The 27,089-nt window shown below is 35.8% G+C and overlaps 1 protein-coding gene across 12 annotated transcripts in view; it reads left to right on the top strand.

Annotated features, from left to right (window-relative positions):
• The window catches only part of CDC42BPA (CDC42 binding protein kinase alpha), a 323,830-nt gene that overhangs the window by 235,938 nt on the left and 60,803 nt on the right, over positions 1 to 27,089 (top strand). For all 12 annotated transcript variants that reach the window (XM_079912211.1, XM_079912203.1, XM_079912202.1 and 9 more), the window contains 5 exons: positions 128 to 233; positions 10,215 to 10,339; positions 23,416 to 23,521; positions 23,949 to 24,097; positions 25,589 to 25,680. In XM_079912211.1, coding sequence (XP_079768337.1) covers positions 128 to 233; positions 10,215 to 10,339; positions 23,416 to 23,521; positions 23,949 to 24,097; positions 25,589 to 25,680 — 578 coding nt within the window. The remainder of the gene's footprint in view (positions 1 to 127; positions 234 to 10,214; positions 10,340 to 23,415; positions 23,522 to 23,948; positions 24,098 to 25,588; positions 25,681 to 27,089) is intronic.

Raw genomic sequence — 27,089 nt, 5'->3', positions numbered from 1 at the left:
TTGGAGCAATTGAGATATAAGTGGCTTTTCAGAATAAGGCATATGGTATAATAGCCAATCTGGGATACCATTATTTTACCTTTAATTCAGTTCCTTTTTTTCCTTTTATATTTTTGCATTGTATTAGTCAAAGTGAAAGGGAAGAATTTGAAAATGAGTTCAAACAACAGTATGAACGAGAAAAAGTGTTATTAATGGAAGAAAATAAAAAACTGACAAGTGAGCTTGATAAGGTGAGTGATTTAATCTCATTGATACTCATTGATACATGCTAGATGTTCAGCACTATCATAGCAATTATAGATATAATTTTATATTTGGTGTACATTTTTTTATTTACTATTCTTCCTAAACGCAAGGATTGCTTCTGTGTACAGGCCATTTTTCATTTTACCAATCTGTACAGGAGTCTTCTTGGAGAGAGGACTCGGCTTACCTCATCTTATTCTTTGTCCCATTTATTTTTTGAGCCCCTGTTCTTTATTTCACTTTCCATCTCTCTTTTACTATTAATCACTTACTTTGTCATGGCTAAGCTAAGACCTGTCTTTGACAAGAACAGGAACAATTAAGCCAAACTAGAGAAATTTTGACAGTTCTGATGTCATATTCATGATGGAGAACTGATAATAGCTAGAAGTAATACCATTGGTACTTAAGAAGCCAAAGAAACCAACTCTGCCTATAAACTCTACAGCTTGAATAAAGAGCTGAACCATAGATTAAACCTAGATTAAAACAGCTAGATTTATGAACAAAATTTTAAATACTTAAAGGAATCTTTTTCCATTTAGTATCTCAGATTTCTTGAACTGACATCATTCTGCATTTCTTGTCCCAGTTGTTAACAGCTGTAAAAATCCTAATATTAATCAGCAGTTTTAATAGTTTTACTTACTTTTAAATAATAAGGTTTGGATAATTGTGCTTTGTAATGAGTTCAAGGATTTTCCTGAAGTAAAAGTATTATGTTCAATTAATAGTCATTTCAATAACACATTGAAAGACAATGGCTAAATAGTCATAAAAGAGAGACTTTTCGTTCATTCTATCTCAATTTTCCATTGTGTTCCATATTTCTTTTTATTTCTGTCACTATTTTCCCAATGATTATTCAGTTTTCTAAGCATTTAAAAATGACTGCTTGTTTGGTCGCAAACTACTTGAGAAAGAGCTCTGTTAGTTTATTTTGTAATTACAAAGCTGATGCACACAAACACTGTGGAAAGTGGCCAAATAGTAAGTAGTATAAATTATTTTTTTAACTATGAATACTGTATGAACAGTATTGTATAACTCTTAGTTACTTCCACTAAAATAAAACTAACAGTATTTAAACTTTATCCAAATAGGTCACATAATTGTTATTTAATGGGCTTAACCAATATGACTACAAAATTAAACATCATTTCTGTCTACCAGACAGAATTTTAAGATTCTGTTAAGAGTGACCTTGAGGTAAGAAATATAATTAAACTCTAGAAGGTCACTTCATGTAGAGTTTATAAGCAAGTTACCTAGTAAAAGATGGTATTATAGTTAGAGAAAAATTGAATTGTGATATAATCAAATCGAATGTAGATCAAATCTTGTATTCACCCCTTGGTTTCATTTCATTATTAACCATAAAGTTCTGGCAAGTTTATCAGAAATACATCTTTAGAAATAATTTTTAAACAATACTCTTTGGATTTTGATGAGATCTGAAGGATAAAAATAAAAGCCTATCTCCTAATTTTATAAAAAGTAGAATGTTACCTTGTCTTGCTAAATTGAAAGATGTGGTAAAGGATATGAACAGAACTTTGAGAGCAAATCATATGGTTGGCAAATATTCAGTGACAAATGATAACAGGAAATGTTTATTTCTGGAGAAATAGGGGAGGATCTGGGTCTTCTTCCATTTGAACCTCTTCTCTATTTTTGGTCCTTTTATTCAGCTTTACTTCTCTGTCAGTCCACCTAACTGCACATCATCACTGTTTCTTTCCATTTATTCATTTTTTGGTTTGGTTGAATTGGGTATTTTCCCCAAGAGGGATAACCAAAGAATACCTTTGCCATTGCTACACCAACTGTTCCATTGGGAACCTGCTTGAAGAGAACCGAATTCCTTCTCAACAGAACTTCAGATATAGAAACCAAAAAGCAATTAGTATGTTAATTTTGAAACTTATATAACTAATAGAGTCTCATAGTCAGATTTTTTAACTTCAAAAATAAAAATTAAAAAGGAAATAGAAAAAAGTTTGTTGATATTTTCAGAAGTCTGTATTCAAAGTTTCTATTAAAGGTAATTTATTGCAAGTAAAATTAGCCATATATGCCAAGGAGTGGAAGTAAATGGTTTCCAGTAAGAAAATATTATCATTTGTATCTTGTTATTAAATAATTATTTTACATAAAAGCAAAATTACACAATGTGGAAAATATTCAACATAAAAGTTACCTATGATTTCATTAACATGAAACAACTATTTTACTTTTATATGTTCCTTTCCAGGTTTTGTTATATATGTATTATTACATAATTTCAGTCATATATACATTTTATTTTCTAATCTGCCGTTTCATTTAAAACATGAGCATTTTTCCATATTCCTGTGTAGTCTTATAATTATCGTAAGCCAGGTATGTCAATTTACAAATAGTAAAACCTTCTCATTCCCAAACATGCAAAATGAAGTAATGCTTAGGTAGAATTTACTTTGTGCAGGCCCTCTCCTGAGTTACTTTATATAAACCATATAATTCTCACAATAACTCTGTGAGGTATACCCTATTGTTCCTACCATTTTACAGATGAGGAAATTGAGGAAAAAGGAGATTAAGCTACTCTTGTAATCTCAAAACTAGGGAGTGGCAGGATGGGATTGGAACACGGGTAGTCTGGCTCCAGAGCCCCTGTGCTTTAATTCAGTAAGAATGAGAAGATTAACTTTTTCTGACAAATACTAAACACATCTATTTAAGACTCCTTTGAACTACTGTAACATGACAGTGCAAAAATTTGTATTTCCTCCTCTTCTTGCAAATCTCCAGCTGAAACCCCAGTCACAGATTGTAAGTCAAAAGCAATGGTGATCAGAAAAGGATGTGTTGTAGGAATTAATGAAGACACTGCATCTACAAAAAACATTCTCCAAAATAGCTGGTAGACTTCTGGCTATGCTAACATGAAGAGATTGATGAATCCGCTCAAGAAAAAAAAAGTTTCAAAGTGGACACAGTTGTTGAAAACAGACATTTCAGAGCTCCCAGAGTTAACCAAAGGAAGACAACTACAAAACATTACTGAGATAAATTAAGGAATATCTAAACAAATGGAGAGATATACTGCATATTGTTAGAACTGCAGTTCTCTCCTAATAGATCTATGGATTTGGGGAAATCACTACCAAAATTTTGCTAGGCTTTTTTGTTAGAACTGGCAAGCTTATCCTTAAATTTATATGGGAATACAGAAGATCTACAATAGCAAAAATATTTGGCGGGGGGCGGGGAGGCGAGGGGTACAGAAGTTGGAGGATTTACATTACAGAATTTCGAAACTTACTGTAAATCTATAGTAATCAAAAGACGGTAACATTGGCATAATGGAACAGAGTAGAGAGTCCAAAAATAAGACGTCGTATTTATGGTTGATTGATTTTCAGCAAAAGTACCAAGGCAATTCAATGGGAAAAAGAGAATCTTTTCAACAAATGGTGCTGGAATAATTGGATATCTATGTGTAAAAAATTAACTTAGATCCTTACCTCATAACATACACAGTTAATTCAAAATGGATCATAAACTGAAATATGAGGTAAGCATAGGAGAAAACCTTTGTGATTTGGCGTTAGTCAAAGATTTTTTAGATATGACACAAAGCACAAACCTTGAGAGAAAAATAATTATAAATTGGACCTCATCAAAATTTAAAGACAACATTAATAAAATGAAAAGACATATATAGATGAAAAGATTTTCAAATAATTTATCTGATAAAAGACTTTATATTTGTATAAAGAACTCTTAAAACTCAAGAAATAATACAAACAACCCAATGGAAAATAACGGGGGGAAAATTGAAAACGGGGGGAAAATTTCATGAAAGAAGATATATGAATAACAAATAAGCACGTGAAAAGATGTTCACTATCATTAGTCATTAGGAACAATGCAAGTTAAACCATAGAAACATATTGTTGTACAGGCTCAAGAGTTAATCAATCAGTGACCATACCAGCTGTTGGCAAGGATATGGAGGAACTGAAACTCCTACACTGCTTGTAGGAGTGCAAGATGGTATAACTACTTCAGAAAACAGTTTTAAATTTCTCAAAAAGTTAAGCACACACTTACCCTGTAACTCGGAAATTCTCCTAGTTATTTATCCAGAAGAATTAAAAGCATAGTCCCTTTAGAAACTTGTATATGAATGTTCATAGCATCATTATTCATAATAGCAAATAACCGGAAACAATGCAAATGTTCATCAAGTAGTGAACGGATAAATAAAGTGTACTAATATCCATGTAATAGAATACTACCCAGCTATAAAAAGGAGTTAGTTTCTGATATGTGCAACACTGTGGTTGAACCTCAATAATACGATAATTTTAAAAAGCCTGATACAAAAATCTATATATTGTATTATTTCATTGATATTACGTTTCTAGAAAAGGCAAAACTATAGACACAGAAAATAGATCAGTGATGCCAAGAACTCATGGTGGAAGCCAGGATTGACTGCAAACCAGCTTGAGGGAAATTTCTCAGGTATTGGAAGTGTTCCCAATCCAGATTGTGGTGATTATTGCACAAATGTTTAAATTTACTAAAAATCATCAAACCATAAGTGTTATAATGAGTGAATTTTATAGTATGTAAATTACACCTTAATAAACCTATAAAAAGAAAATAGATGGTAAAATACATTTTTAAAGGTAAATAGCACACCCTGGAGTACAAAACATAAGTTCCTTGTTCTCAATAGGCAGATAACGATGTGCGTTGGTAGTGACAGGTTCTCTGACCGTTTTTCTTTCTAAGAAGACAATGAGGTTGAGGATAGGATTAAATGGGGAATGCATAAAGTAATTTGTCTCTTGGCAGAGGGGAAGAAATGAAGCTTTGCATTGTGACTTGTGCTAAAACTGCCTATCTCCCATGGAAGTACAGGTTAAAAACACACACCAGAAAAAACCTGGGTCATTAGGAGAATTCCAGATGAACTTAGTTTAGGGAGTTGGCAAAACTTGTACATTTCTTCTAGTTTGTCCAGTTTATTGGCAGAGAAAATTACAGGCCCATATCTTTGATAAATATAGATGCAAAAATCCTCAACAAAATATTAGGAAACCGAATCCAACAACCATAAAAAGGATCATACACCATGATCAAGCTGGATTCATCCCAGGGTTACATGGATGGTTCAACATATGCAAATCAGTCAGTGTGATAAACCACATCAACATAAGAAAAGACAAAAACAACATGATCATCTCAATAGATGCAGAAAAAGCATTTGATAAAACTCAACATCCATTCATGATAAAAACTCTTTCCAAAGTGGGTGTAGAGGGAACATATCTCAGCATGTAAAAGCTATTTATGGCAAACCCATAGCCAACATAATACTCAAAGGTGAAAAGCTGAAAGCCTTCCTGCTAAAATCTGGAACAAGACAAGGATGCCCACTCTTACCACTTCTGTTCAACATAGTATTAGAAATCCTAGCCACAGCAGTCAGACAAGAAAAAGAAATAAAAGGTATCCAAATTAGAAGGGAAGAGGTAAAGTTGTCATTGTATGCAGATGACATGATACCATATATAGGAAACCCTAAAGACTCCACACAGAAACTACGAGAACCGGTAAACAAATTCAGCAAGGTAGCAGTATACAAGATTAACATACAGAAATCAGTTGCATTTCTTTACACTAACAGTGAAATCTCAGACAGGGAAAGTGAAAAGACAATCCCTTTTAAAATCGCATCAATAAAAAAACAAACAAATTTAGGAATAAACCTGACCAAGGAGGTGAGAGACTTACATGCTAAGAGCTATAAAACATTGATAAAGGAAATTGAAAATGATTCAAAGAAATGGAAAGATATCCCATGCTCTTGGATTGGAAGAATTAATATTGTTAAAATGGCCATACTACCCAAAACAGTCTACAGATTTTATGTGATCTCTGTCAAATTACCCATGTCATTTTTTACAGAACTAGAACAAATATTCCTAAAATTTATATGGAACCACAATAAAAAACAGAATTGCCAAAGCAAACCTGAGGAAAAAGAACAAAGCTGGAGACATAATCCTCCCAGACTTCAGACAATACTACAAAGCTACAGTAACCAAAACAGCTTGGTATTGGCTGACAGAAACAGACATACAGATCAGTGGAACAGAACAGAGAGCCCAGAAATAAACCCACACACCTATGGTCAATTAATCTTCAACAAGGGAGGCAAGAATATACAATGGAGAAAAGACAGTCTCTTCAGCAAGTAGTGTTGGGAGAGCTGGACAGCTGCATATAAAACAATGAAGTTAAAACACTCCCTCACACCATACACAAAAATAAACTCAGAATGGCTTGAAGACTTAAATATTAAGACATGATACCATAAATCTCCTAGAAGAGAACATAGGCAAAACATTCTCTGATGTAAATCATAGCAATAGTTTCTTATGTCAGACCCAGGAAGAGCCACTGTTTCAGTAAGAGACCAAGGACAGAATCCAATGTCCCAGCTTGAAAGCAAGTCAGGCAGGAGGAATTCCCTCTTACTAGGGTCAGCCTTTTTTTCTATTCAGGCCTTCAACTGATAGAATGGGAACCATCCACATTAGGAAGGTAATCTGCTTTATTCAGTCAATCAATTCAAATGTTAATCTCACCCAGAGACACCTTCAAAGACACAACCAGAATGTTTGACCAAATGTCTAGGCACCCTATGACCCAATCAAGTTGACTCATAAATTTAACCATCACATGGCCCCTCATCTTCACAAACCTATAAATAATTCTTGTAGGAAAAATTCGTCTCCTTCAAGCTGAGTAATCAGAAAGAAAACTAACACAATATCTCTACAAATATATCAGAAAGGAAGAAAGGAATAGTAATAACTAATGACATATTGAGACCATTTATCAGAAAAATGTAGCCATGAAATAAAAATTGTATGCAAATATTTTATCATGAACTTTTAAAAACTAAATAAACAAGAATTTTTGCTTCTGTGACAGATTAGCTTACATCATACCTACCACCTCACCAAGAAGAGCTGTAAAGCTGGACTTAAAAAAAAATGTTTTTAATACTGTAGCAATACTGCCTGGAAGTATTCATCTGCAGGAAGGCACTGGAGAGATAAGAAGGCAGCCGAGACTTTACTGACCCAGATCCTTTAGAAAGGAGTAGTACAGAGAGATGAGCCCAGCATTCAGGGCCAGTTTTCCTCTTGAGGCATTTGCAGATATGAAAGTTGTAGCAGAGAATCCAGGAAGTTGAGCACAGTATTCCACAGTATCACAAGTTTAGAGAGAAAAACTGAATATCAATGCCCACCAAGGTGCAGGATCCTTGGTAATCAATTCAAGCTTTCAGTTGAACTCATCGAAAAGGCTACATTTTAGAAATAAGGGTGAACCAGAGAGAGATGAGCCCTCTCAGTGACTGAAACCCAGCCTCTAAGTAACTGAATCCATGATCTGTCTAATTGCCTAGCAGAAGTAAAAGTAAGCAGTCTCTGGAGGAAGATATTATATAGAGGCTCAAGTTATCTCTAAAATTTTCATACACTATATGTGGCATGCAGTAAGAAATTACAATGCATACCAAGAGATACAACCAAAGAAAACCAAGACATAAAAGTATAATAGCAAAAACAAAGTAAGAAAAGAATAAATGAGAAGAAAACCAGGCAGTCAGTATAAACAGACCCACACAATTCCGAGTATTGGAATTTTCTTAACTGAACTTTAAAATAACTGTATGATATATTCAAGAAAATAAACATGATGAAGAATTTCAGCAGACAACTGGAATCTATACAAAACAGTCAAATAAATCTTTAGAAGTGAAAAATAAAATAAATGAAAAATCCCAACAGTAAATTTTAACAGTAGATTGGAAAGAACCAAAGAAAGGAAGGGGTAAATAAAAACCTTCCCATACTGAAGTCTGGATATAGATTTAAAAGGACAGAAATACAGGGACTTCCCTGGTGGTCCAGTGGTAAAGAATCCGCCTTACAATGCAGGGGATGCTGGTTCGACCCCTGGTCAGGGAACTAAGATCCCATGTGCCATGGGGCAACTAAGCCTGCATGCCACAACTACTTGCACGCTTGCGTGCCTCAACTACAGCCCATGTGCTCTGGAACCCACGCACCACAGCTACAGAGCCCATGTGCTCTGGAGCCTACATGCCACAACTAGAGAAGAGAAAACCTGCACGCCACAACTAGAGAGCCCATGCACCACAACAAAGATCCCTCACACCGCGACTAAGACCAGACGCAGCCCAAAATAAATTAAATAAATAATAAATTTTAAAAAATATATTAAGAAAAAAGGACAGAAATACATAAAAGTGGATGTGAGACATAGGGGATGTGATGAAAAGATGACATACAAATATTTGCTTTCCCAGAAGGAGAGGAGAAAGACTGTGGTAGAAGGAATATTTGCAGAGTTAATGGCCCATAATTTTCCAAAACCTCTGAGAAGTGTTTAGCCACAAATTCAAGAAATGCCACAAACCCTAAAAGTGATAAATAGAAATTAAATCCCTTAGGCACATTATAGAAAAATTGCTAAAAACCAACCAACCAAAGAAAATCCTAGAAGCAGCCAGAGAAGAAAGACACATTGTATTCGAAGGAGCAAAAGCTAAACTTAAGGCTGTCTTTACAACAGAAAAAATGGAACCCAGGATAAAAAGGAATGACATCTATAAATAATAAAAAGGAATAGAAAGGAAAATAACTGCCAATCTAGAAAATTATATACAGCAAAAAATGTCTTTCAAAAATGAAGGCAAAAATTCAGACTGTAGAGAACTCTGCAGGACAAACAACCTACTTTCTTCAACAAATAAATTACAAGAAAAATTAAAGTGTTGGAGGGGAACTGCTATGTACTAAATGTTTGTGTCCCTCCAAAATTCAGATGTTGACACCTAGTACTGTTTGGAGGTATAGCCTTTGGGAGATGATTAGGTCATGAAGGTAGAGCCTTCATGCATAGGATTAGTGCTCTTATAAAAGAGACCCCACAGAGCTCCCTCATCCCACGACCATCTATAAAACCAGGAAGTGGGCCCTTGCCAGACACTGAATCTGCTGGTGCCTTGATCTTGGACTTCCCAGCGTCCAGAACTATCAGAAATAAATGTTTCTTGTTTAAGCCACTCAGACTGTGATATTCCACTACAGCAGCCGAAATGGAGTAATCTGGAGCCTATAAGTAAAAAAGACTTAAAAGAGCAACCATTAAGTTACGTTTACGTGTTGGTATGATTCAGTTTAACAGACTGTTAAGTCTTTTGATGTTTTGAGACAACTGGAAATTTGAACAATTACTAGCTATGTGATAATGTAAGGAAACTTGTTAAATTTGTTTAAATATGATAATAATATTGTGGTTATACATAAAAAGGGAGCCTTATTTTCTAGAGATATACACAGAAATATATATGGATAAAATTATATGATGTCTGGTATTTGCTGCAGAATAATAACGGAGGAAAGGGTAAGAAGGCAGGAGTACAAATGAAATAAGATTGACATTGAGGTGATAATTGTTGAAGTTAGTGATGATGGGCTCATGGGAATTCACTTACACTCTTCTGTTCATTTTTGTATATGCTTGAAATTATAAGTTTTTTTAAAAAGAGGATGACATAGAGATATTTTCAGACAAAAAAATGAGAGATGTTGTTACCAACAGAACTGGGGAGTTCTTCAGGCAAATGGAGAATGTTCACAGATGGAACCAATTCAATATGGGGAGTATGGGAAAAGCAAAGGCAGAAGGAGGATTCAGAGTACTTGATGTTTCCACATTCAGTGACCAGAGGGTGCATCATAATAGGAAATCAGAAAGACAAGCATTTTTGAGTTACCAGATTTAACAAGAGGCATCTGAGCACCTTGAATTCCTGTTCCTAAAAGTCACACGTCTTTAAGTACCTTAAAACTGCCTTTCAGCTTACTACTTTGTATGAGAACTTGAGTACATGCAACCAGCAGTTAGAAGAAGAGGTAAAGGATCTAGCAGACAAGAAGGAATCAGTTGCACATTGGGAAGCTCAAATCACAGAAATAATTCAGTGGTGAGTACTCTCTTAAATCTGTTTTTGTGGGTAAATTTTCGCCATATAGTCAAGTTGGTATGAATTCCAGGAGGAATATTTATTACTGGTCTGTGCTTCTTCTATGTTGTCTGTTATTTTCCTCTTTTCTCTAACTCCATCAAATATTCCATATCAGCTTTTACACAGTTTCATTGGAAGCTGATATTTCTTTCTAAGAAAAGAAAATGTTATTGTCTCCTAAGACAGTTGGTCCTTAAAGAACTGAAGAAACTCATTCACTAGCTATCGATGTTCCTTTCTAAGATCAAAATTGCTGTATTTGTGATTACTTTAAGAAACAGAAAGCCTGGAGAATACTTTACAAGCTGAAGATGTGGTTTCACCCTTTTCATAATTATAACAGACTAATTCACACACGGCATTTTAAAAACATTAAATGGTTACAGTTTAGTTTTATCAACTGTTCTTTAAGCCCCTAGGATTTAATTTGGGATAATTGCCTTAGTAACTTTCATATTAATTAACTCAAATGATTGTTCTGGTATTTGTAAAAATTTGTATATTTTTATAATACTTGAAGAAAGTAGAATCCAACAGGGACTTTATTTTCTAATGCAAATAGCCTAACTTTTTATATTTACTTTAACTTTCTGACTCTTTTTTAGCACCTTATTGATGTTTTATTTATATAAACAGCTACTGGTTTCTTCAAATATCTATAGACCAGTAATTTGGTGAGAATGTTAGTTTATCATGCTCTTATTTTTGTTCTCTAAGCATTTTTTCCTAATTATACCAGCTTAATACCCTCCTTCTTAAATGAAATCATAAGTGAATAAACACTGCCTTTTTAAGTAATTTTACCCAAATGACTCAAATATTTTGATATTGACTTAACTATAGAGCTCGTATGTTAACTCAGCTTTAGCTTATGAATGTGACTGTTGAGTGCATATCTGAAGGAAAATGCCCAAATTGTGGAAATATGGTTGTGTTCCAAATAGTACAGTTAATGGTTCATTAATATTTAATTGAGATCCTTGTCATAAACTCTACATTTCTGAAGCAAAATCATTTTAATCTTTAGCCGTGCTTATAATATCAAACATTATGACTTTTCATTTGTAACTCCATTATTATGTAATCAAATTTGTAGTAAGATGTTAATGAAAATGACTTTACAGAAGACAAAACTGATTTGGCCAAAGCCTAAGATCCTAGACCACTGATCTTTTCAAGTGATTGCATGATGGGTTCAGATGGAATGGGAAGTGGTTCTAGTAAAGAAGCTTTAAATATGGACTGTCTGGAAAGGGTTAGATGAAAATTTTTGTGTGATACTACAAAGCACTTTTTTACACATTTCACATTCAAGTTAAATATGCAGAAGAAATCAGGAATACAATGAATTCACTTTGCATTAAAACTATTATTTAGAAATGGACTAATATATTCGATAATAAATTATTAAATACCTAATAGGCTAAAAGTAAAAGATATACTCACTGTTCTCAGAGTTCTCACCTATTTGAAAGTTATATCTCTGAGATATTCTGTGCAAGCTTATAAAGGTCAGAAGTCTCAGGTTATTCCTGGTTCTTTAATCTGGTATATTAAAAAATGAAGTAATGCCAAAACAAGGTTTTCGAAACTTGTGATATGCAGTGTTTTCAATGTTTCCATTGGCCAAATTAACAGTTTTAAAATAAAACAAACACTGCTGTATATAAGACTTCATTTGAATGCATTTCTAATGGCCTCGTTACTCTGCTCCCTCTGCCTTTCCCTGTGAAATACCTCTTTCATGTGAAAGAAAACCTTTTAGGTCAGGGAGACCTTGTTGCTCACACTGTATTGGAACAGGGACCTTTCTTCTCACCATTGACTCATCAGAAGACTTCACTCTTTCTCTTTGAAATGGTACTACGAGGAGAGGTTGAAGTAGTAGGCTGGTCCATAAGATTCATTTTTTAGATGTATCTCCTCACATATAATGCATTCTTCTGTATAATAGGAGATATAAAGGTCTGTAAAATAGGGTACTTGGCCTTCAAGTACTAGCTTATAGTGTAACATTTAAAAGTTTAAAAACTAATGTGATCAGAGCTGGATATAAATAACAAGACTTAAATATAAATTGTCTTATGTATTGTACAAATACTGATTTTTCTATGTGAGTATAGAGGAGAATTACTTCAGACTGGGTGCTAAAGAAAGTTGGGGGTAATCAGTGGAACTATAATGCATTTTCTGAAAACACTGAGTTCAATAAAGGGTGCTACTATTCCTATAAAAGAATAGTAGGAAATAAGACCAATGAAGTTATTGCAGCACAATTAACATGAATACTGGGTAAGAATCAGAACTTCATTTATTTATAAGAAGAAGGAGAAGGCTTTTCTGCAACGGATTATGGAATTGATTGAGGTGATGCATTAGGAAGGTAACTCTTCATAGTGGTGTTCAGCATGAAATAGAAGGAAATTTGGGGGAAGCTGAACAAATGGAGAAGCCATGGAAGAAGGGTCTATAGGACTTAATTAGTTATAAATGAAGGGCAAGAAATGAGGAGGAATTAGTATTTCTGAAACTCTGTGTTGGAGAGATTAAGAAAATGGTGCTATCACGGAAGTAAGAAAAGTCAGGAGAAGGAACCAGCTTTGGGGAGGATGATATAATCAATTTTAGTTGTTCTTTTGTTTGTTGGTGAGTCTGAGATCATTCTGAGTGGAGATTTCCAATATGCTTTAGAAAAGATGACTTAAAGGTTAGGATTAGAAATATAAATTTGGGAATTTAATTTCTAGTAAATAAGGCCGTTGAAGTTGTTGGGTTTTATAATAGAAAGAAGGATAATGGTGAGGGTGATAATAGTAGAAGATAGAGAAAACAGCTGTGTAAGACAACCAGGAAAATGTTTTAATAATCAGGAAAGGCTTTCAATAGTGAAACTTTTACTTTCCTTTGTTTAAATTCATTCACATTATTTGAAACACTCCTCATTCATTAATTTTCATTCCTGTGTAGTAATAGTTTACAGTGATTAAAAAATAGTATGTTGTAGGCATTAGGCTGAAAATTCACATGTTTTCTCATTTAGTTATCACAACAGTCCTATGAAGTAGATATTATTATTATTCCCATCTTGTAACTGAGATAACAGAGAGTTAGAGGGGGTAAATGACTTATCCAAAGACACACAACTGCTAAACAGTGAGCTAGGATTTGAACCTAGTTCTATATGACTCGAGTCAAGTTCTTCATCACTCTACTGTATGTGTCCTGACTCCCAAACTTTTTTTTTAATTTTAATTTTATGTTGGAGTATAGTTGATTAACAATGTTGTGTTAGTCTCAGGTGTACAACAAAGTAATTCCGTTATACATATATGTGTATCTATTCTTTTTCAAATTCTTTTCCCATTTAGGTTATTACGGAATATTGAACAGAGTTCCCTGTGCTATACAGTAGGTCCTTGTTGGTTATCTATTTTAATTATAGCAGTGTCTCAAACTCCCAATCTGTCCCTCCCCCAACCCTTCTCCCGTGGTAACCATAAGTTCGCTAAGACTGTGCTGACTACCAAACTTTTTAAGGACCATGTCTTATATGTCTTCTTCAGTCTTCCTAATATGTCTACATAATAATCAGTATTTAGTAAATATTTCTTGATTATTTTGACTTAGCCAAAGAAAAGATGAGAGACTTGCCTCTAAAACTGTTTATTTTTTTAAACGTCTTTATTGAAGTATAATTGCTTTACAATGGTGTGTTAGTTTCTGCTTTATAACAAAGTGAATCAGTTATACATATACATATGTCCCCATATCTCTTCCCTCTTGCGTCTCCCTCCCTCCCACTCTCCCTATCCCACCCCTCTAGGTGGACACAAAGCACCAAGCTGATCTCCCTGTGCTATGCGGCTGCTTCCCACTAGCTATCTATTTAACGTTTGGTAGTGTATATATGTCCATGCCACTCTCTCACTTTGTCCCAGCTTACCCTTCCCCCTCCCCGTATCCTCAAGTCCCTTCTCTAGTAGGTCTGTGTCCTTATTCCCATCTTGCCCTTAGGTTCTTCATCACCATTTTTTTCTTTTTTTTTAGATTCCATATATATGTGTTAGCATACGGTATTTGTTTTTCTCTTTCTGACTTACTTCACTCCATATGACAGACTCTAGGTCCATCCACCTCACTACAAATAACTCAATTTCGTTTCTTTTTATGGCTGAGTAATATTCCAGTGTATATATGTGCCACATCTTCTTTATCCATTCATCTGTTGATGAACACTTCGGTTTGTTCCATGTCCTGGCTCTTGTAAATAGAGCTGCGATGAACATTTTGGTACATGACTCTTTTTGAGTTATGGTTTTCTCAGGGTATATGCCCAGTAGTGGGATTGCTGGGTCATATGGTAGTTCTATTTGTAATTTTTTAAGGAACCTCCATACTGTTCTCCATAGTGGGTGTACCAATTCACATTCCCACCAGCAGTGCAAGAGTGTTCCCTTTTCTCCACACCCTCTCCAGCATTTATTGTTTGTAGATTTTTTGATGATGGCCATTCTGACCGGTGTGCAATGATATCGCATTGTAGTTTTGATTTTCATTTCTCTAATGATTAATGATGTTGAGCATTCTTTCATGTGTTTGTTGGCAATCTGTGTATCTTCTTTGGAGAAATGTCTATTTAAGTCTTCTGCCCATTTTTGGATTGGGTGGTTTGTTTTTTTGATATTGAGCTGCATGAGCTGCTTGTAAATTTTGGAGATTAATCCTTTGTCAGTTGCTTCATTTGCAAATATTTTCTCCCATTCTGAAGGTTGTCTTTTTGTCTTGTTTATGGTTTCTTTTGCTGTGCAAAAGCTTTTAACTTTCATTAGGTCCCATTTCTTTATTTTTGTTTTTATTTCCATTTCTCTAGGAGGTGGGTCAAAAAGGATCTTGCTGTGATTTATGTCATAGACTGTTCTGCCTATGTTCTCCTCTAAGAGTTTGATCGTTTTTGGCCTTACATTTAGGTCTTTAATCCATTTTGAGTTTATTTTTGTGTATGGTGTTAGGGAGTGTTCTAATTTCATTCTTTTACATGTAGCTGTCCAGTTTTCCCAGCATCACTTATTGAAGAGGCTGTCTTTTCTCCACTGTATATTCTTGCCTCCTTTATCAAAGATAAGGTGACCATATGTACGTGGTTTATCTCTGGGCTTTCTATCCTGTTCCATTGATCTATATTTCTGTTTTTGTGCCAGTACCATACTGTTTTGATTACTGTCGCTTTGTAGTATAGTCTGGACTCTGGGAGCCTGATTCCTCCAGCTCCGTTTTTCGTTCTCAAGATTGCTTTGGCTGTTCGAGGTCTTTTGTGTTTCCATACAAATTGTGAAATTTTTTGTTGTAGTTCTGTGAACAATGCCAGTGGTAGTTTGATAGGGATTGGATTGAATCTGTAGATTGCTTTGGGTAGTAGAGTCATTTTCACAATGTTGATTCTTCCAGTCGAAGAACGTGGTATATCTCTCCATCTGTTTGTATCATCTTTAATTTCTTTCATCAGTGTCTTATAATTTTCCGGATACAGGTCTTTTGTGTCCTTAGGTAGGTTTATTCCTAGATATTTTATTCTTTTTGTTGCAATCGTAAATGGGAGTGTTTCCTTACTTTCTCTTTCAGATTTTTCATCATTAGTTTATAGGAATGCAAGAGATTTCTGTGCATTAATTTTCTATCCTGCTACTTTACCAAATTCATTGATTAGCTCTAGTAGTTTTCTGGTAGCATCTTTAGGATTCTCAATGTATAGTATCATGTCATCTTCCAACAGTGACAGCTTTGCTTCTTTTCCGATTTGGATTCCTTTTATTTCTTTTTCTTCTCTGATTCCTGTGGCTAAAACTTCCAAAATTATGTTGAATAATAGTGGTGAGAGTGGGCAACCTTGTCTTGTTCCTGATCTTAGAGGAAATGGTTTCAGTTTTTCATCATTGAGGACGATGTTGGCTGTGGGTTTGTCATATATGGCCTTTATTATGTTGAGGAAAGTTCCCTCTATGCCTACTTTCTGGAGGATTTTTATCATAAATGGGTGTTGAATTTTGTCAAAAGCTTTCTCTGCATCTATTGAGATGATCATATGGTTTTTCTCCTTCAGTTTGTTAATATGGTGTATTACATTGATTGATTTGTGTATATTGAAGAATCCTTGCATTCCTGGGATAAACCCCACTTGATCATTGTATATGATCCTTTTAATGTGCTGTTGGATTCTGTTTGCTAGTATTTTGTTGAGGATTTTTGCATCTATGTTCATCAGTGATATTGGCCTGTAGTTTTCCTTCTATGTGACATCTTTGTCTGGTTTTGGTATCAGGGTGATGGTGGCCTCGTAGAATGAGTTTGGGAGTGTTCCTCCCTCTGCTATATTTTTGAAGAGTTTGAGAAGGATAGGTGTTAGCTCTTCTCTAAATTTTAGATACAATTCGCCTGTGAAGCCATCTGGTCCTGGGCTTTTGTTTGTTGGAATGTTTTTAATCACAGTTTCAATTTCAGTGCTTGTGATTAGTCTGTTTATATTTTCTATTTCTTCCTGGTTCAGTCTCTGAAGGTTGTGCATTTCTAAGAATTTGTCCATTTCTTCCAGGTTGTCTATTTTATTGGCATATAGTCGCTTGTAGTAATCTTTCATGATCCTTTGTATTTCTGCAGTGTCAGTTGTTACTTCTTTTTCATTTCTAATTCTATTGATTTGAGTCTTCTCCCTTTTTTTCTTGATGAGTCTGGCTAATGGTTTATCAATTTTGTTTATCTTCTCAAAGAACCAGCTTTTAATTTTATTGATCTTTGCTATCGTTTCCTTCATTTCTTTTCCGTTTATTTCTGATCTGATCTTTATGATTTCTTTCCTTCTGCTAAATTTGGGGTTTTCTTTGTTCTTCTTTCTCTAATTGCTTTAGGTGTAAATTTAGGATGTTTGTTTGAGGTGTTTCTTGTTTCTTAAGGTAGGATGTATTTCTATAAACTTCCCTCTTAGAACTGCTGTTGCTGCATCCCATAGGTTTTGGGTCATCATGTTTTCATTGTCATTTGTTTTTAGATATTTTTTGATTTCCTCTTTGTTTTCTTCAGTGATCCCTTGGTTATTAAGTCATGTATTGTTTAGCCTCTGTGTGTTTGTATTTTTTACAGATTTTTTCCCTGTAATTGATATCTAGTCTCATAGAATTGTGGTTGGAAAAGATACTTGATATGATTTCAGTTTTCTTAAATTTACCAAGGGCTGGTTTCTGACCCAAGATATGATCTGTCCTGGAGAATATTCCATGAGCACTTGAGAAGAATGTGTATTCTGTTGTTTTTGGATGGAATGTCCTATAAATATCAATTAAGTCCATCTTGTTTAATGTATCATTTAAAGCTTGTGTTTCCTTATTTATTTTCATTTTGGATGATCCGTCCATTGGTGAAAGTGTGGTGTTTAAGTCCCCTACTATGAATGTGTTACTGTCAATTTCCCCTTTTATGGCTGTTAGTATTTGCCTTATGTATTGAGGTGCTCCTATGTTGGGTGCATAAATATTTACAATTGCTATATCTTCTTCTTGGATTGATCCCTTGATCATTATGTAGTGTCCTTCCTTGTCTCTTGTTGCATTCTTTATTTTAAAGTCTATTTTACCTGATATGAGTATTGCTACTCCAGCTTTCTTTTGATATTCATTTGCATGGAATATCTTTTTCCATCCCCTCACTTTCAGTCTGTATGTGTCCCTAGGTCTGAAGTGGGTCTCTTGTAGACAGCATATATATGGGTCTTGTTTTTGTATCCATTCATCCAGTCTGTGTCTTTTGGATGGAGCATTTAATCCATTTACATTTAAGGTAATCATTGATATGTATGTTCGTATTCCCATTTTCTTAATTGTTTTGGGTTTGTTATTGTGCTTTTCCTTCTCTTCTGTTTCCTGCCTAGAAAAGTTCCTTTAGCATTTGCTGTAAAGCTGGTTTGGTGGTGCTGAATTCTCTTAGCTTTTGCTTGTCTGTAAAGCTTTTAATTTCTCCATCAAATCTGAATGAGATCCTTGCTGTGTAGAGTAATCTTGTTTGTAGGTTTTTCTCCTTCATCACTTTAAATATGTCCAGCCACTCCCTTCTGCTTCCACAGTTTCTGCTGAAAGATCAGCTATTAACCTTATGGGGATTCCCTTGTGTGTTATTTGTTGTTTTTCCCATGCTGCTTTTAATATTCTGTGTATTTAATTTTTGATAGTTTGATTAATATGTGTCTTGGCATGTTTCTCCTTGGATTTATCCTTTATGGCACTCTCTGTGCTTCCTGGACTTGATTAACTATTTCCTTTCCCATATTAGGGAAGTTTTCAACTATAATCTCTTCAAATATTTTCTCAGTCCCTTTTTTTTTCTCTTCTTCTTCTGGGACCCCTATAATTCAAATGTTGGTGTGTTTAATGTTGTCCCAGAGGTCTCTGAGACTGTCCTCAATTCTTTTCATTCTTTTTTCTTTATTCTGCTCTTCAGTAGTTATTTCCACTATTTTATCTTCCAGGTCACTTACCGTTCTTCTGCCTCAGTTATTCTGCTGTTGATCCCTTCTAGAGTATTTTTAATTTCATTTATTGTGTTGTTCATCACTGTTTTTTTGTTCTTTAGTTCTTCTAGGTCCTTGTTAAACGTTTCTTGTATTTTCTCCATTCTATTTCCAAGATTTTGGATCATCTTTACTATCATTATTCTGAATTCTTTTTCAGGTAGACTGCCTATTTCTTCTTCATTTGTTAGGTCTGGTGGGTTTTTATCTTGCTCCTTCATCTTCTGTGTGTTTTTCTGTCTTCTCATTTTGCTTAACTTACTGTGTTTGGGGACTCCTTTTTGCAGGCTGCAGGTTCGTAGTTCCCACTGTTTTTGGTTTCTGTCCCCAGTGGCTAAGGTTGGTTCCATGGGTTGTGTAGGCTTCCTGGTGGAGGGGACTAGTGCATGTGTTCTGGTGGATGAGTTGGATCTTGTCTTTCTGGTGGGCAGGTCTATGTCTGGTGGTGTGTTTTGGGGTGTCTGTGGCCTTATGATTTTAGGCAGCCTCTCTGCTAATGGATGGGGTTGTGTCCCTGTCTTGATAGTTGTTTGGCATAGGGTGTCCAGCACTGTAGCTTGCTGGTTGTTGAGTGGAGCTGGGCCTTGGCATTGAGATGGAGATCTTTGGGAGATTTTCGCCATTTGATATTACATGGAGCTGGGAGGTCTCTTGTGGACCAGTGTCCTGAATTTGGCTCTCCTGCCTGAAAGGCACAGCTTCGACGCCTGGCTGGAGCACCAAGAGCCTGTCTTCCACATGGCTCAGAGTAAAAGGGAGAAAAAAAAAAAAGAAAGAAAGAAAGAAGAAGATAAAATAAAATAAAATTAGAGTAAAATAAAATAAAGTTATTAAGATAAAAAATAATTATTAAAAAAATTTTTAAGGTAGTAAAAAAAAGAAAGAAGGAAAGAAGAGAGCAACCAAACCAAAAAACAAATCCACCAATGATAACAAGTGCTAAAAACTATGCTAAAAAAAAAAAAAAAAGGACAGACAGAACCCTAGGACAAATGGTAAAAGCAAAGCTATACAGACAAAATCTCACACAAAAGCGTACACATACACATTCACAAAAAGAGAAAAAGGGAAAAAAATATATATATCGTTGTTCCCAAAGTCCACCTCCTCAGTTTGGGATGATTTGTTGTCTATTCAGCTATTCCACAGATGCAGGGTACATCAAGTTGATTTTGGAGATTTAATCTGCTGCTCTTGAGGCTGCTGGGAGAGATTTCCCTTTCTCTTCTTTGTTCGCACAGCTCCTGGGGTTCAGCTTTGGATTTGGCACCCCCTCTGCGTGTAGGTTGCCTGAGGGCGTCTGTTCTTCGCTCAGACAGGACGGGGTTAAAGGAGCAGCTGATTCGGGGGCTCTGGCTCACTGAGGCCGGGGGGAGGCAGGGGTGCGGAGTGCGGGGCGAGCCTGTGGCGGCAGAGGCCGGCGTGACGTTGCACCAGCCTGAGGCTCGCCGTGCGTTATCCCAGGGAAGTTGTCCCTGGATCACGGGACCCTGGCAGTGGCGGGCTGCACAGGCTCCCGGGAGGAGAGGTGTGGATAGTGACCTGTGCTCGCACACAGGCTTCTTGGTGGTGGCAGCAGCAACCTTAGCGTCTCATGCCTGTCTCTGGGGTCTGCGCTGTTAGCCACGGCTCGCGCCCGTCTCTGGAGCTCCTTTAAGCAGCGCTCTTAATCCCCTCTCCTCGCGCACCGGGAAACAAAGAGGGAAGAAAAAGTCTCTTGCCTCTTCGGCAGGTCCAGACCTTTTCCAGGACTTCCTCCCGGCTAGCTGTGGCGCACTAGCCCCTTCAGGCTGTGTTCACGCCGCCAACCCCAGTCCTCTCCCTGCTATACGACCGAAGCCCGAGCCTCAGCTCCCAGCCCCGCCCACCCCAGTGGGTGAGCAGACAAGCCTCTTGGGCTGGTGAGTGCCGGTCGGCACCGATCCTCTGTGCGGGAATCTCTCCGCTTTGCCCTCCGCACCCCTGTTGTGCCCTCCTCCGCGGCCCCGAAGCTTCCCCCTCCGCCACCCGCAGTCTCCGCCCACGAAGGGGCTTCTAGTGTGTGGAAACCTTTCCTCCTTCACAGCTCCCTCCCACTAGCGCAGGTCCCGTCCCTATTCTTTTGTCTCTGTTTTTTCTTTTTTCTTTTGTCCTACCCAGGTACATGGGGAGTTTCTTGCCTTTTGGGAGGTCTGAGGTCTTCTGCAGCATTCAGTAGGTGTTCTGTAGGAGTTGTTTCACATGTAGATGTATTTCTGATGTATCTGTGGGGAGGAAGGTGATCTCCACGTCTTACTCTTCCGCCATCTTGAAGCTCCTCCTAAAACTGTTTAAAAAATAAAAAAAGTTAAGAGAATGAGTAGTGTAAGCTTAACCAGATGGCCTAGAAGGAAGGGACAAGAGATGGTGTTGGGTTGGGGAAAGTGCGATGTTTTTAAGATTGAGGTTGGAAGTAGACAATGATTATGAAAAGGAATTGTTGTGCAAGACCTATGGCCTAGTGGAACTTAAATGGCATGAGCGTGTAGTGGACCAAGTCTTTTTATTTTTCTTTTTTCATCACCCTTTCCATCAGTAATATTTTGTAGCCAAGAAAATAGACATAGGTTTAATCAGAAGTTGATAATTAGTGGAAGACCACAGTGGTAAGGGGATGTGAATGTATTCAAGATGTAAATAGAAAGCAAAGTTAGAAGGTGTTGTTTTTTATATAATATTTCAAACAACATTATAGCAATTTACATGGAGTTATTTGATTTCCAAAGTGAATAAAATACACTGGATTTCATAGGTTCCTGGAAACGTGCATAAGCCAAGATCTCTGAGCTTTGATAGATACTAAACCAGCACTGGCTGAGGCCTGTTAGCCTGCTTAAATGGTGATATCGTTTTCTTAATTGCTACTCTGTGAGTGTCTTTAGAGGAAAATACAAAACATCTTTGGAGGAAAAAACAATCTTCCCCCATCTATATTTATTCTTTATGTTATAGATTAGGTGATTAAGTGAGAAGATTGTGGTCACTTGTGGTGTCCAAAGTTAAAGAATTTTAGAAGGTAACAGCATCCCAATACACAAACTTTCTTAATATTTTCTTAAGCCACTTTTCTTTAAAAGGCTGTGAACATATATACATGTATGTAGAGCCTATGAATATGTAGCTATCACTAGAGTAGGCAACTTCTTAACAGTGATTTTATTTGCTCCTTTATTCTTTGGATTGTCCTACAAAGCACTTTCCCATCTGAGAGAAGAAGGGATCAAACCCCTTTTAAAGGGCCTCTTTAAGATGTAGATATGGGGGCTTCCCTGGTGGCGCCGTGGTTGAGAGTCCGCCTGCTGATGCAGGGGACATAGGTTCGTGCCCCAGTCCGGGAAGATCCCACATGCCATGGAGCGGCTGGGCCCATGAGCCATGGCCGCTGAGCCTACGCGTCTGGAGCCTGTGCTCTGCAACGGGACAGGCCACAACAGTGAGAGCCCCGTGTACCGCAAAAAAAAAAAAAAAAAAAAAGATTGTAGATATGGAGTGATATGTAGGTAGACAGATGAATTTAACTCCTCAGGAGTTTAAATTGTAACAGATGCTGAATCAAGCCTCAAGATTTAAACTTGTCTGCTGTATGCATCACAGATACGTATTGATTTACCTGAAATATACTTTCCTCATGGCTATTCAATGACCTGAATTTTATTGAGTATAATTTGAAAACATTTCTCTCTAAAATCATATAATTACATCAGCAAGATAGCCTTAAAATAGTAAATAGAAACTGAGTTTCGGGAATTCCCTGGCTGTCCAGTGTTTAGGACTCCACGCTTCCACTGCTTCCACTGCTGGGGGCCCTGGTTTGATCCCTGGTCGGGGAACTAAGATCCCACAAGCCTTGGGGTGCAGCTGGGGCAGGGCTTGGGGGGGGGGGTGGTTGTAGAAACTGAGTTTCAGTAGACTTTAATCTTTTCTCTTTGTTATATCATTGACCATTTTAGAAAACAAAAGAGCTTTATTACAACACAGAATTTTTGTTTTTTACAAAATATTCTACTTTAAACTTTCTAAATTTAGTGTACTTCGGTTTTAAGAAGGGTGTGTTGTGTTTTCATAAGATAAAAAATGGAATCTAATTAATAAGAAATCTTAATATTCTTTAGAAATCATGTGAGTGTATGTGTGTGTGTGTGTGTGTATGTTTAATGTTAGATTAAAAGAGTATTAATTCCGTGGCTCAAGGGTGAAGTTTTACTGATTTATCAGATATGTATAACTTGGACCTTTCTAAACGTGGCTACCTTTATCTGTAAATAACTGAACAGTTCAGTAAACCATTTCCCACTTGTTGACAGATAGTAGTACTGTGGTAGACCTTTAAAAGAAGATATTAAGAACATCTTTAAATTTCTGTCACTTTTCACTTGTTTCTTTATGATGCTTTAATATATATCTCACTGAAGTTTTCTGTTTTACTTTGGTACTTGATCTATGTCTTTATTTGCATGTATTCTAGGGTCAGTGATGAAAAGGATGCACGAGGATATCTTCAGGCCTTAGCTTCTAAAATGACTGAAGAATTGGAAGCTTTAAGAAACTCCAGCTTGGGTACCCGAGCAACAGTAAGCTCTGCCATTTAGCACGCAGGCTTGTTATATTAGTCGGTGGGAAGGCTCAGCAAACACTGTAATAAATCTGAGTACTTACATCAATTTGTCTAGGCTTTGCCTACTGTAAAGATTTTCATGAGAAATCGTTCAACGTTTTTCCAGTTTAGGAAGTTATAATACATAGCTGCTTAACTATAATTTGTGTGGCTAGCCATTAATGGTAATAACCATAAAAAATAAATGCATTTATAATGTGAGTCTACAGTTTTTCTGAAGTTAATGAAAAATAATATATTTTCACAAGTAATAGTTCTTTTAAATTCTTTACTTAGGGAAAGATAGTTCTTTTAAGTAGTTTCCAAATGCACTTACATTACTAAACATAAATGTTAAAGATAAAATCGAATGGAGCTAAAAACGCAGTCTTATTATTTCATAGGATATGCCCTGGAAAATGCGTCGTTTCGCAAAACTGGATATGTCAGCTAGACTGGAGTTGCAGTCAGCTCTGGATGCAGAAATAAGAGCTAAGCAGGCCATCCAAGAAGAGCTGAATAAAGTTAAAGCATCTAACATCATAACAGAATGGTAAGACTGAATAATATAGTCCCACTAGAGTGATTTCTAATTTGGTCCAAAAGTTTCTGGAGAGAAGTTACATGTTTAGTTTCCTACCTGTCTATACCTTTTTTTTTTTTAAGTGATGACCAGAAAAAAATTGAATATTTGAAAATGAATTGATGATTTTAGGCCTTGTGTGCAGTGATGCAATTTTAATACAGCTTTGTTTCTGACTTGTCCTTAAAGTGGAATTAATAGTACTAATTAATATTCTGTTATTTACTTTTCCCCTTATTTGTAAAATTCACTCTCAAATTTTATTCTATTAAATCCAAAATAATCTTTTGTTCAAGAATATCACATTAGTATAAAATTGCAGCATAGAGTCAGAACAAACTATAGTCATATGAAAATTCTGGCCTCTACCATAGGTTTTTTTACAAATGAAGTTTCAAGTGATGGTAAATTTCATAAAGGTAGAATATACTTAAATTATCCTTTCTTTCATGTTATGTATTAAAAAAAGTGTATCCTCCACAGGTCCAGGACAGTTAGCTAATGAATACATTCCCTCCATTCTTATCACAACAGTAGAATAAATCATACTCTGAATAAATAAATGATAAAAGGAAACTCGTAATTGGATTGGTTCAAGAATAAGTTATAGAGGAATAAGGTGATATAGAGGAATAAGGTGATATAGAGGAACAGTAGAAAGTTCATGTTACAAATCAAAATGTAAATAGAAAAATCCATTTGGTGCTCAGAATACCAAATGTTGCAAAGGCATTCAGCATGAAAAGAAATATAGTCCCATAAATTTGGTTTTTAATGGTATGAAGCACCCCAGTTGAATTATAAACTCTTGCTATGAATTATCCAATCATAAATTAAGTATGTTTTACTGAAATGTGCTAGTGTAACATTGAAAATGGAAAAAAATGTTTTTGGAGAATATGAATTGATCTCAACATAAAGAACTGCTAAATGTCATTCTCTGTATTGTAATTTGGAATAAGTGTGATCTTTCTGCTTATGCTTAGGACATATAAATTTACACATTTGTTCATAAATCAGGAATGTGAGTCAAACTGAAAATTACAAGTTTAGTCACTTTCATGGTTCTCTATGAAAGAAGTCTAACAATTCTAAAATTAACCTTTGATTTTATGACATTTTTAAATTTAATAATGTAGCTCAGAGCCAGCAACTTTTCTATAAAAGGAAAGATAATAAATACTTTGGGGCTTGTAAGCCATATAGCTTCTGTCTGCTCAGCTCTGCTGTTGAGTACAAAAGCAGCCATAGACAGCATATAAATGAATGAGCCTGACTGTGTTCCAGTAAATCTTTATTTACGCAGGCGTAGATGACAGGCTAGATTTGTCCTTCCTGTAGTAGTTTTCAGTTCCCTACATTATCATGACTGGCATTTAAACCAATTAACTTCAACTACATACATGATGGCTCACTAACCAACAATATAAATAATGACATTTTTCCTTTTTTTCCCTTAAGTAAACTAAAAGATTCAGAGAAGAAGAACTTGGAACTGCTATCAGAAATTGAACAACTGATAAAGGACACTGAAGAGCTTAGATCTGAAAAGGGTATGGGAATGTGTTTTGCATCAACCAGGACTTAATGTTCTGTTATGAATACATTTTATTATACAAGAATCAGCCTACTGTGTAGGCAGGAGAATTGTTCACATACACAATTCTGGCACTCATTTATAGATGTATGTGTATATGGTGCACGCGCGCACACACACACACACACACACACACACACATTTGGTAGACAAGTCTCCTGAGTCATTTTGTTTTACTTGATAACGCATTGTTTAAAGATTTCTTAACAGAAAACTCACTGTGCCGTAAATTTGACTGTTTTTTCAGGACCATGGACTATACCGTGAAGAATATTTTTGTGATTGGAAAAGTTTGTTTTTATCATATACTTTATAGTATTGTCAAACATTATAGGGGATTCACTCTCAGGGTAGTTGATGAAATAATGTATGAAATAACTAAAGATTAACCTAATCCAGTATTAGAAAGACAACTCAGTGACAAAGAATTATTTGGGCATTTCGGTGTCTTCTTCCATGTTTGATACTCAAAGTGCTTGCCCCGTGGGATTTTCCAGGATTTATTCCCATTTTCTTGAAAACATTACTTGAGCATTTTTTCATTAATGTAAAAAGTAACTCAGAGTGCTTGGTAGCTTTATTACATGAACTTCAACGTTCTTTCCAAAACATGGGCATTAAGAATGTGAAGATTTAATTTTTTAAAATTCAGAATGTTATTATCTTAATGAAAGGATCTCTTATATATAGTTGTTAAAAATTCATTTTCCTGACAGTATTCCTGACTGAATACTGAACTAGTTAATAGGCTCTATGTTGTACTTATGTGCTGCCTTATCATTTCCCAGTCCTGTGACACACAGTGACGTAAAGCTGGTTGGGTCTCCGCATCTGCTTTTAAAATTGTGGCGGAAAGAGGGTAATCACACAAAGGAGTTAACATGAAAAAGCCATTAAAAGTAGTAGATAAATTTTTGTTGATTGAATTTCCTAGTGAACAAGAAGGAAGGAAGGAACCCAGAAAAAGTGAATTAGGAACTCAGATTAGGAGTACAAAGCATCATGCTAAAATGAGAATCAAGCTTAATTTTCATGTATGAAGAGTGGAAGGAGCTGCGTTATTTAGTGAGTAGAGGAAAAAGAATATATCAGACATGGAGGACCTGTGGCCCTAAAGGCAATTTGTATAGAAAAGAGACCAGTGAAGAGTGTGACTTACTATAACACACCAGTTGGCATTGATTGCATCATTTTAAAGTAGATCTAAACTTGCAAAAGAAGAAATCGTTTATCACATTGCAGGCTAACCTATGGCTATGGTTTTATATTTGGATTTTGAGCCTTGCAGAATAATAAAATTTCACTATATGTTGTAACATAATAGTCTGCTTAACTAATACAATGTAATGTTTATATAATGAGGGC

This window comes from Stenella coeruleoalba, assembly GCF_951394435.1.
Source record: "Stenella coeruleoalba genome assembly, chromosome: 1".
Lineage (NCBI taxonomy): Eukaryota > Metazoa > Chordata > Mammalia > Artiodactyla > Delphinidae > Stenella > Stenella coeruleoalba.
Note: the sequence above shows the minus strand (reverse complement) of the source record. Positions and strands in the feature narration are given on the sequence as shown.